This window comes from Mandrillus leucophaeus, unplaced genomic scaffold, assembly GCF_000951045.1.
Source record: "Mandrillus leucophaeus isolate KB7577 unplaced genomic scaffold, Mleu.le_1.0 Scaffold894, whole genome shotgun sequence".
Lineage (NCBI taxonomy): Eukaryota > Metazoa > Chordata > Mammalia > Primates > Cercopithecidae > Mandrillus > Mandrillus leucophaeus.
Genome location: NW_012109741.1, coordinates 475,657 through 488,240, shown reverse-complemented (window position 1 = coordinate 488,240; position 12,584 = coordinate 475,657). Strand labels below are relative to the sequence as shown.

Genomic DNA, 12,584 nt, shown 5'->3' with positions numbered 1-12,584 from the left:
TGTGCATTAGGCAAAACCCATAAAACTGCACAACACACAAAGAGTGACCCTAATGTAAACTGTGGAATTTTGTTAATAATAATGTATCAATTGGTTCACAAAATGTGCTAATATACACGGACCTGAAGGCAGAGGAAAGAGAGTACATGGAAACTCTGTACTTTCTACTCAATTTTTTTCTGTAAATTTAAAATTGCTCTAAAATATTTTAGTTTAAAAAATTAAAATAATATTATACCTTTATGCTTATTTACCACAAATATTTCCCATACTCAAAGTAATTTTTGGTTAAGTATAGTCCATCAAAAAGATGCACTACAATTTATTTAGCCAAATCTTATTACTGAATATTTAGCCTGTTTCTCCAGTCTTTGTATTACAAGCATTATGATGACTATACTCAGGTAAGTCTTTACCTCAGATAAGTATGTATCAAATACCAGGTTGGTGGAAAGGTAATCGCAGTTTCTGCCTTTAGATTTATTTGCCATTTGCCATTACTTTTTTTTTTTTTGAGACGGAGTTCCACTCTGTCACCCAGGCTGGAGTGCAGTGGCACAACCTCGGCTCACTGCAACCTCCGCCCGCCTCCCAGGTTCAAACGATTCTCCTGCCTCAGCCTCCTGAGCAGCTGGGATTATAGGCATCCGCCATTACGCCTGGCTAATTTTTGTATTTTTAGTAGAGATGGGGTTTCACCATGTTGGCCAGGCTGGTCTCAAGCTCCTGACCTCAAGTGATCTGCCTGCCTCGGCCTCCCAAAATGCTGAGATTACAGGCGTGAGCCACTGCACCCAGCCATTTGCCATTACTTTTTATTGACATTACTTTCGAATGTTAAAAGTAATGGCAAAAATCACGATTACATTTGCACCAACTTAAACATACATATGTGATAAGGGCTAATATAATTTGTAACTAATAATAAAATAGCATTAAATTCTCTGGTTTTAATTATATAATATAAATAATCAACAATTCATATTAGAAAACTATCAACTTCTCAGTAAATACTAGGCCATGAGTTCCTAGTAAGAAGAGATTTTACTTACGCACCTTTTATTCCTTACTGCTAATCACAGCATCTAACACAAAATAAGCATTGAAAATATTTCATCAAACAAATGTTATTAAAAAGTAGTTTTGTTGTCTCCATAGTGTTAACAGGTAGAAAAAATGATATTAAGCCAAGCATATTAAATTTCAGTGTTACAAGTCAGGAGTCGGCAAACCTTTTCTATAAACAGCCAAATAGTAAATATTTTAGGTTTTGCAAGCCATACGGTCTCTTCACAACTACTTAATTCCATCATTATAGTATAAAAGCAGCCATAGTCACAGAATGAGTGAGACTACGTACAATAAAACTTCATTAATTGAAAAATTAAACTTGAACTTCATATAATTTTCATGAAATATTAACTTTTTTTAACCATGTAAGAACCACTTTTAGTTCATAAGCCATTCAAAAACAATCAACAAGCTGGATTTAGCCCACATGCTGTAACTTGCAAATCTCTGATACAAATAATGCCTTTGGTATGTTGCCACACCTACAGAAAAAACAGTAAGCATTTATCAGTTTCCACAGCCATAATGCATTGAGGTTCATGCGACATACGTTCTATTCATATTTTTGTAAATAAACATAGCCAAGTATATAAAATCAGATGACCCCTTCCCCCAATCAGATGAAAGAAACTGGCCTACCAGTAAGACATAAAAGATTAAGGCAGGAAACGAGTAATTTTTGCTTAAAAAGTCCTATGATGGCAGAAGTGCAGTTAGGGTAGATGGAGGAGCAAGACAGGCATAGAGTACTGGGAATTTTTCTAAAAGTACACAAATGTGTGAAGTTTGTGACTTCCTTGGAGACCTCACTCCAAAAAGAGAATAGTTATGCTTTCTTCATAAGGACAGTCACAAGACAGACTAAAGGAGATTTTGTTTCTAACAAATTAAAAATAAGCAGCACTCAAAAGTTTCTTTCAAAACCACTCAATCTGGAGGCGGTTGTGAATCAAATTCAAAAATTAAAATGTAAACCTCTCAAAACAAGAGCATGTAAGGTAAGAAGTCTTTACCTTTAAAACGCTGTGCCAAAGTTGATTTTTAAGGTAGTAGGATGAACTTTAGAATATATTTTTCAAGAGAAAAGAGTAGGTTTGCAAACTAAAAGTGTATTTAACTTAAATGTATATAATATGTATTTAATTTTATAACTAAAAAGAACTTAGGATAATATACAAGAATATACAAGAATTATATTATCTTGAAGGATGGCTGAAGAAACATCAAGCATGGGTTAAATTCTTGATTCTTTAGATTTTTCCTTTGTTCATTCGTAAACTCAGCAGAAAAACTGGTTAAACTAAAATTAGCATTGTTTAAATATTTCAGACAAAAATATTTAATTCAGTGCAAAACTACGTTAAAATAAGAAATGATTAAAATTAAGAGATTTCAGAAAAAAAGCTCTCTTAAGCCAAAAGAATAATAAAACACTGGAATGGGTACATTTTGGAGTCTCTACCCTTAAAGTCATGTTGTGCATGGCTATCGTTCCATCTGACTGATAATATTTTGTTGGGATATCTTTCATATGTACTTTCAGCTTTGTGATTCAAAACTGAATTACCCTGCTCAACATTAATAAAGATGAGCAGTAAACTTCTAACTACTCCCACCATCACCACTATCACTTCCTTAACTTAAAACATGTATTTACACAAAAAAGAGAAGGATCCTTAGTGATACTTTGTGTCTCAGTAGAATGGAAAGTACCATAGTATGGTGGAAGGTAACGACAGCACATAAAACTGACCAGATACAAGATCCAGAAATTGCTCATTCAAAAAACAAAGCAGAAAATCTACACCAACACTACTCATTTTGTAAATGAATTGTACTCCAAAATTTCAGATATATCTACAAAAATGTTCTCCCCTTGTGCTCTACATTTCCAAACAAGCTATAAAACAGCTAACCTGTTTATGTGGTATTGCAATTACATCACAGATCAAAAAGCTTCCAAGAGTATCTGAGCTGCAGCCTTTGGAAGAGGTGGCTATAATAAATAACGAACAGTATAATGTAAAATATAAAACTCTGAATACACAAGGTAGTATTTCCTGGAGTGGCAATCTGAGTTCCAGGCTGCCTGTATCATGAGCAATAGAACATAACAGCTGCAAACCTGTAACCTACATTGCCCAACAGCAGCCAGGAGCCCGAGGGCTTCAATGGGCAATAAAGACACTTTTGAGCACTGACTAGTTGCTACGAATACAAGGTTTAATGCCTTGTCTTCAAGGTTTGAGAACCTCAAAGGCCTTAAAGCTGTTGCAATACATTTAAGATAATCCACAAATTCTTTGAAAACCTCATGGGAAAGACTGAAAACATGCTATGTTCCTATATTCTTGGAAGATCTCATTCCCATTCCAAGGACAGTTTAAGAAAACACAGGTTATATGTGAAAGAAAGTGTTTACACATATGAGAACCCAAATAAAATTATATTTCCTTTATGGTTCTGTAAATTAAAATATCGGATAAAGTTCATCTGATATTCCACACTAGCATTACACATATAATCGAAATCACTGAAAAAACTAATTGTTGGTAAAAATAGGTAACGATCTTAGTTTAGTCAGCCATAGACCTCCCTTTCCCATACTGGTAAGAGTTTCAGTAAGAAAAATGCAAGGTGTGCTTTTTAAGAGTTTCATAATTTTCACATTTTAAAAATTATATAATACATTTTTGATTTTGGAAAAAGCCACATATATAAAAGGAAACCAAAACTATGCATAATCCATACTTCAAATATAACCACGACAAACATGTTGGTGTCTTTTCTTTCTAGTCCATTTGCAATGAAAACATACATACTTTCTTTTTCAGTTTTTGTTTTGTTTACAAAAATAGAATGAGTCAATATACATTATATATATACTGCACTTGCTTTTCTTGAGTCTAACAATCCTTCCACGTCATTAATAAACTCAACAAAACTGTTAATACCTGCATATATCCCAATTATAAATATAAAATATTAAATAGCCTCTTTTTAAATACGTAATAGGAAAAAAAAAACTGGAAACAACTTTAAATGAACTATAATGAGCAGCCTTATATAGAATACATCTTTTGCGTACTTATCTGATTATTTTCTTGTGATACCTAAAAATACAGTGTAATTATGATTTTTTTTAAGCTTTGAATATTTATTGATAAAACTTTTTCAGAATGGGTGTACTAGTAATACACAGGAGCTCAAAATTGCATATACACAAAAAATCCTTTTTCCCAACCATATTTGAAAAGCATTAGATTTTATTATTAAAAATAAATTACTTTCAATCTGATAGTAAACTTGCTCTTTGGCCTAAATTGTATAAAATATGATGATAATTATACAAAAAAATTTACAAGCAGGATGTAACACTTTGGAAACACAATCTAATCCTAAAATAATAAATTGTACTTAATATTTAAAATTTATATTAAGAAATTAAGAAAATCTTGTAAGTTACTGCTTAGTAATATCCCTTGGATATGATAGTTGGAAAGAAAATCAAAGCAGGTCATGCCTAGTAAGAAATGTATTCACGTTAAGTTAAACAAATTTTTAATTGATTAAATATTAGCATCATTACTACAATATCACTACCAAGGACACTTCTCCTTTGGACAACAGCAACAAAGGCTCTACTTATTTTTGAAAACTATGCCAGTGAAGAGCCAAGTTTATAGGTTAGAAATACGTTGATCTTACAGGTTTAAGAGACTAGAAAAAATTAATCTCCTGACTTCTACTCAATATTTTCTTTTCTTTTTTTTTTTTTGAGACGGAGTCTCACTCTGTCACCCAGGCTGGAATGCAGTGGCCGGATCTCAGCCCACTGCTAGCTCCGCCTCCCGGGTTTACACCATTCTCCTGCCTCAGCCTCCCGAGTAGCTGGGACTACAGGCGCCCACCACCACGCCCAGCTAGTTTTTTTGTATTTTTTTTTAGTAGAGACGGGGTTTCCCCGTGTTAGCCAGGATGGTCTCCATCTCCTGACCTGGTGATCCGCCTGTCTCGGCCTCCCAAAGTGCTAGGATTACAGGCTTGAGCCACCACGCCCGGCCCTACTCAATATTTTCTATAAATTCCTCATTTAAAAAATGTTTTACAACTCTAGCTCTTCAGATATTAGAAAGAGATGTCCTAACAAAAACAAATAAAAGGAAGTCAATGTATATTAGTTCACTTAGCCATTGTTTCTTCCTTCCCAATATTCACAAGTGTTTCACTAAGAAAAATATTAAAAGAACAAACAAAAGTGAAAATTTGGGTGATAGCTTTTTAGAAAGCAATTATTCAATTGAACATTTACTTAAATTGAATCAAATAATTCAATTAAAGTTTAATAATTTGATTAAGCAATTACCTAACTCAATTAATTTAATTAACTTTTTAAAAAATCTTATTTAAGCATAAGTTAGGGCATGGAATTTATAAAACAACAAAAATTACATCACTGACCCCCAAACAAGCTTTATTTTCTATTTCGATTTAGTATACAAAATTTTTAAAAAATATGATATGTAATAAAAAATCTGGATTACTTTATTAATTTTAAAATATTTTCTAATTAAATAGGATCATAAATTCATGTTTAATATAAAGTTAGTATAGAACAACAATTTTTCATTTTTAAAGTAGAATAGGAAATGACAATTTTTAAATAAAATTTCAAAAATTACCTTCAAATAAACTGAGGTCTCTTCGTAGCCGTGGTCCATAAAGCCCTTCTAAAATACTCTCAAAACCTGTGTTTTTAAAGAGAGAAAAGCATATTAACTACTAGAAAAGTTATGTTTTACAATTTAAAGTCATAAACTCTGTATCAATCAGCAAATTAATTTAACATATCAGAAGTATTTTTCCTCTAGCTGCATTAAGCTGAACTAGGCAATATACAATATAACAGTCACACAATAACTACCAGAAATTACATGACTGTAAAGAAATTAAAATATCAAAATGCAAATATTCACTACTAAAACAACTAAACAACTTTATCATTTAGAAATATTCCTGGGTAAAATATCATGGGCAGATTTTGTATGTAATAATCTTGTAGAGAGGGGAAGAATAATTAGAAGGCCATGTATTATAATTGTTTACATTTGTGTTAAAAAAGTAAATACAAAAAAATAGCATCTTTAACATCAATTACAAGAATGAGTATATGAGTGTCAATAGGGAGAAATCTTTCTGTTAAATATATGATGTACACAATTTAAACCCACTTGTAAAAATGAAAACACAACAATTTGGTCATTGCTATAGATTGCCCTAAATTTTAGGTAAAAAAAATTACTGAAAATCTTGTCAAGTTAACAAAACCCTAGTTTATTAATTTCTCAAAAATACACTTTCTGGACATACTAGTTTTAAGATTTTACAATTTTTGACTTTGAAGTAACATATTTAATTTTAAGCAACAATCAACTACAGACATCCAAAGAAAAAAAAATACAATCCTGATGGCAAAATAATTGAGAAGCTAAGAAAAGGAACTAATGTAAGCCATGTGTGGATTTGGGAGGAAAAAACTAAACACAGCATGACAGACCCTATAAATCAAAGAAAAAGTAGATTTTCTCAGTGGTATTCCTAAATTATAAAACATTATTAATACTTCTACAGAAAATTTTATAAGTTATAAGATGCTTTTGAAAAACATTAACATCTCCAAAATCAAGAGTCATCTTAAAATCTACTGTCATAGTAAAAAACTAGCTACAGGTTTTCATTTAATAAAACATGAACTACTGATGCATCCTACAACTAATAATGTCTCAGATTTCACAAAGTAAGGTAGCTATCATGATACTTGGTAAATATGTAATGAAATAAAATCTTTTGTGAAATGACAGTACTAGTTCCCATGAGCAGAAATTTCCTGGTAAAAAAGTGAATGAACTACCTACTGCCTGAGCAAGCTATCACACTGGGTAGAGACTCAGACAGATTAAGCCCAAATCCTTCTATAGAAGGGTTATTCTATTTTATAGTAGAAGATACTCTATTTTTCTGTCATCGACTTGCTTCAAAAGTATTACTGCACTTGTGAGCATCTGTTGCTGATAACACAGTTCCTAAGACTGATCAAAAGTGTATTCGTTGGTCTCATTATAGTCTTCATGCCACTAACTCTCTTCTGCATTTTATGTCTCTTTGGCTTTCTTTACTGCATTTTAGTTAATTTCTTCTACTATAAATTCCACTTCATGAAATTCTTATGGTTCAAACTGCTGACAAATACATCTTTTTGTTTAAAAAAAGTCAACTTTATTGAGGTATAATTTTCATATAATACAAGGTATCCATTTTAAAAATAAAGTTCAGTAACTTTTGAAAATCCATACTTTCATTTTGCCAAGAACACAACCAAGACAGAAATTATTTCCATCAACTCAAATGGTACCCTTGTGACCTTCTGAGTAATTACCTGGAACATCCCAAACCCCTTTCCAAAGCATCTTTTCTCCTGTAATGGCTTTACTTGGTTTTGGTAAGAGTAATGCCGGCCTCATAAAGAAAACTGGGAAATGATCCAACCTTCACCATTTTTTGAGTTTGTGTACTGTAATATTTATTAATTATTAATCAGACTTGGAGCTCTCTTTGTGGTGAAATTTTAATCATAAGCCCAGTTTTTAAAACTAAAAAAACTATTCAGGCTATCAATTTATTATTAATTCAGTTTTGGTAATTTGTATAAATTACAGCACTTATTGGCAAAAAGTTGCTCAAAAAATTCTTTTAATACCTTTTTAACATCTGAAGAATCTGTAGTCATGTCCCTCTTTCATTCCTGATACCAGTTTAGGTATCTTCTCTCCTTTTTCACTGATTACTTGACTAAAAATTGAGTAATTTTACTGATCTTTTTACAAAAGATCAACTTTTGACTTCAATTATTTTCTTTCTTGATCACTCATTTTCTATGTTTTTCATTTCTGCCCTTTCCTCTTTATATCCTTCTTTCTAATTATTTTTTATTGTCACCAAACTTATTTTTCTAAGTTTTTAAGGTGGAAGCCTAGATCATTGATTTGAGACCTTTGTTCTTTTCCAATAAAATCATTTAAAGCTATAAATTCCCCTCTATTCACTACATTAGCTCTATCCCATAAACTGTGATATACTGTCTCTTTATTTTCATTTAGCTCAAATCGTTTATAATTTCCCTTGTGATGCCTTATTTTACCCATAGGATATAAATGTGTTGCTTAATTTCAAATATTTAGGTATTGTTCAGAAATCTTTCTCTTTGCTGAATTCTTTTTTTTGTTTTTTGAGACAGAATCTCGTTCCGTCACCCAGGCTGGAGTGCAGTGGCGCGATCTCGGCTCACTGCAACGTCCACCTCCTGGGTACGTGCGAATTCTCCTGCCTCAGCCTCCTGAGTAGCCGGGATTAAAGGCACATGCCATCACGCCCAGCTGTTTTTATATTTTTAGTATGTATGTATGTATGTATGTATGTATGTTGGCCAGGCTGGTCTCAAACTCCTGACCTCAGGTGATCCACCCATCTCAGCCTCCCAAAGTGCTTGGATTAGACATGAGCCACTGGGCTTAGCCTGTTATTGAAATGTACAAGATTCTTTGAGGTTGTAAAACATGTAAGATTACATGTAAAAATGACTGTAACATTACAGTCATTCCAAATTTCCTGAAACTGAATTTATGGATAGCATATGATCTACACTGGTGAATATTCTATGTAACACAGAAAAGAATGTGTCTGTACTTATTGGGAAGAATGTACTATAAATGTTAATTAGGATTTAGCTGATTGATAATGTTCTTTGGGTCTTTTATCTCTCATGATTTTCTGGCCTTTCTCCTTTTCTGCCAATTTTCCTTCATGTATTTTGATACTCTGTTATTGGGTATATTTATATTGCATATTTTTATGTCCCCTCTGTGAATTGGCATCATCATTATAAAATGCTCCTCCTTGTCCTTGTTCTGAATTCTATTGTGTCTACTGTTATATCAGCTACACCAGCTTTCTTACGATTAGCAGCATTTTCATTACGTATTTTTTTTCCAATTCTTTAACTTTTAACCTATGTCTTTATATTCAAATTGAGTTTTTTGTGGACAACAGAGTTGAATCTTGCATTTTTATCCAGTCTGAAAATATCTGTTTTTTGAGGACAGTGTTTAGACCATTAAAATTGAATGTATTAAAATCGTTGGGTTTATATCTACCATCTTATTTGCTATTTATTTCCTCTGTTATATATCCCTCCCTATTCTCCACTCTACAACATTATTTTAAGTTAAATGAGAAGTTTGAGGTATTCCATTTTGTTGCCACCATAAACTTAATAGCTATACCTCTTCTAGATTTTTTAGGGCTTGCCCTAAGGTTTACAAAATTCACTTTGGCTTTTCAACATCTACTTTAAAACATTATAGTACTACTTAGTATGTAAGAATCAATATGTAAGAATCAGTATGCAAGAATAAAATCTCATTATATATAACTTACTTAAAAACATTTTAAATACATTAAAACATTAGAAAGTCTTTTAAATTTACTCACAATGTCACTTTTTGTGTGTGTTTGTAAACCTATACTTAAAGATCTTCTACTAGCTACCGTTTTTCTTAAAAGACAAAATCATTTGTCTCAATTTTTAAAAAAATGTTGTTTTGGGTATAAAGTTGTAGGATGACAGTTTTTTTTGTTTGTTTGTTTTGTTTTTTGTTGTTGTTGTTGTTTTGTTTTTTTTTGTTTGGCACACTGAAGATGTGCTTTAAGTGTCCAGTGGTTTGCATAGTTGCTGGCAAGTTTACAATCTTTCTTTCCCCTGTTCCTCTGTACATCATAATGTGCCTTTTTCTCTGACTGCTTTTAAGATTTTCTTTTCATCACTGATTTTCAGCAGTTCGATGATTATGTGTCTTGGCATGGTTTTCCTGGTTGAGCTCACTAACTCTGCAGAATTATTTTGATTATTTATTGAGTTCACTAAATCTGCAGAATTATTTTGATTTCTATGGCAGATTAGTTTCTATTTTCTAGACTTTCATGAGAATCGAATCTTACAGAACAGACTCTCTTTTGTGGGGGCTGGTCTTTTTCACTCAATAGAATAATTTTGAGCTTTATTTGTTGCTGGTTATCACTAGTTTATTTCTCAGTATATTCCATTATGTCAGATATACTACAATTTTTAATCTATTCAGAAGTTGGTGGATATATGTTTTCATTTTTCTTGTGCAAATAATTAACAGTGCAATTGTAGGGTTATATAGTAGGATTATGTTTAGTTTTTTAAGAAACTAAACTGTTTTCAAAATTATTGTATCATTTTACATTCCTGCCATCTGCCATCCATGTATGAAAGTTACCATGGCTGATTCACATCCCAATCACCACTTGGTTAGCTGTGTTTTTCTTTTGCTTTCTATAAATAAGTAAATAAATAAATAAATAAATGGAGTGATTTGTAGAAAACATTCTAATATCCTCATGTCTCCACGTGGTTTTAATATGTATTTCCCTATTGACCATCTTTTCACAGGCTTACTTCAGATACCTCCGTTCAAATCATTTGCAAAATTTTTAATTGGGTTGTCAGACATTTTATCATAGCATTATAAGAGCCTTTCCTATTTTGTTTTTAACTATATTCTGGATACAATTCCTTTGTCTAATAATATATGTTGTGAATATTTCTCCTAGTCTATCATTTGCATTTTTGTTTTCTTAATGGCGTTTCCCAAAGAACAAAAGTTGTTAATTTTGATAATTTACCCAGTTTTTCTTTTTTTTTCTTTTTTCTTTTATTTTTATTATTATTTTTTTAATATTTTTTATTATTATTATACTTTAAGTTCTAGGGTACATGTGCATAACGTGCAGGTTTGTTACATATGTATACTTGTGCCATGTTAGTGTGCTGCACCCATCAACTCGTCAGCACCCATCAACTCGTCATTTACATCAGGTATAACTCCCAATGCAATCCCTCCCCCCTCCCCCCTCCCCATGATAGGCCCCGGTGTGTGATGTTCCCCTTCCTGAGTCCAAGTGATCTCATTGTTCAGTTCCCACCTATGAGTGAGAACATGCGGTGTTTGGTTTTCTGTTCTTGTGCTAGTTTGCTAAGAATGATGGTTTCCAGCTGCATCCATGTCCCTACAAAGGACACAAACTCAACCTTTTTTATGGCTGCATAGTATTTTCTTTACAGTGTTTTTTTCTGCTCTAACGATCATTTTCTTTACCCCAAGGATGCAAAGGCTTTCTCCTAAAAGTTATCGAGATTTAAATTTTACATTTAGGTCTGTGGCCCATTTTGATTACATTTTGTGGATGGTGTGAGAGGACTGATTTTTTTTTTTGTTTCTGTGCTGGTATCTATTTGATGCACAAACCATTTGTTTCTACCCTAAATCCTCCATTTCCCTCTTATTATGTTCATGTTATCTTTTTAGTCCTTGAACATAACTTAGCAAACCTTAATAGCAGTTTTAATATACTTCTTTGCAATTTCTATCATCTATTATTTCTGGTTCTATTTCTACTGATGGTATTTCCCCCAATTATGTATTGCATTTTTCTGCTTTTTTGCATATCTAGTACTTTTGCCTGAATGCCAGACATTGTGAATTTTATATTGTGAGTGCAGGGTTCCCCATTTTTAAAGGGAGTCAGACCATGTTTACTCAGGAAGGTAAGTTACTTAAAGTTCATTTTGAGGTTTTTAAGGAAGGTTTTTAAAGGGCTGGGCACAGTGGCTCACGCCTATAATACCAAGACCTTGAGAGGCTGAGGTTAAGAAGATTGCTTGAGACCAAGAGTTTGAGACCAGCATGGCCAACAAAGCAAGACCCCTTCTCTACAAAAACATCTAAAAACTTAGCCCAGAGTGGTGGCACACACCTATAGTCTCAGCCAATTGGGTGGCTGAAGTGGAGGAAAGCTTGAGCCAGGAGTTGGGAGTCTGAAGTGAGCTATGATCACATCACTGCACACTAGTCTGGACAATAGAGCGAGACCTTGTCTCAAAAAGAAAAAAACCCAAAAGTTTAGCTTTCTTGGCTTCGATGACTGCTTTCACTTTGGGTGGTGGGAACTTGAATAATGATTGCCAGTCCTGTATAAGTTCTGAAAATTGTTTGCATTATATGTCCCAGAAACTGCTTTCCCAAAGGTGTTATTTGTCAGGTTTTATAGATGTCACCCTACACACACTAACTGGTTTTCAGCCAGATTCAAGGGCACCACTGCATGCTGATTTCTTTTTTTTTTTAATTTTTTTATTTTTTATTTTTGTATTGTTCTTTTTAGTGACATATGTTCATGTAGAATACACTTAATGTAAAGAAGTATAAAAAAGAAAGTAAATGCCCAGGATGTATCACCACCCATGGAACATTCCTGTTAATGTCTTGGAGCCATTCTTCTGGGCTGATTTCTTGAGCTCTTTCTCTCTGCAGCTCTCTCCGTTCTGGTACAATGACCTCATAAATTCCAGCCACTCACAATACACTAAAGGC

At 32.8% G+C, this 12,584-nt stretch overlaps 1 protein-coding gene across 1 annotated transcript in view; it reads right to left on the bottom strand.

Annotated features, from left to right (window-relative positions):
* The window catches only part of LCORL (ligand dependent nuclear receptor corepressor-like), a 90,370-nt gene extending 84,549 nt beyond the window's left edge, over positions 1-5,821 (bottom strand). The window contains exon 1 of the mRNA XM_011969481.1: positions 5,754-5,821. Within this exon, the coding sequence (XP_011824871.1) occupies positions 5,754-5,792 (39 nt within the window). The 5' untranslated portion in view covers positions 5,793-5,821. The remainder of the gene's footprint in view (positions 1-5,753) is intronic.
* Positions 5,822-12,584: the final 6,763 nt, after the last annotated feature.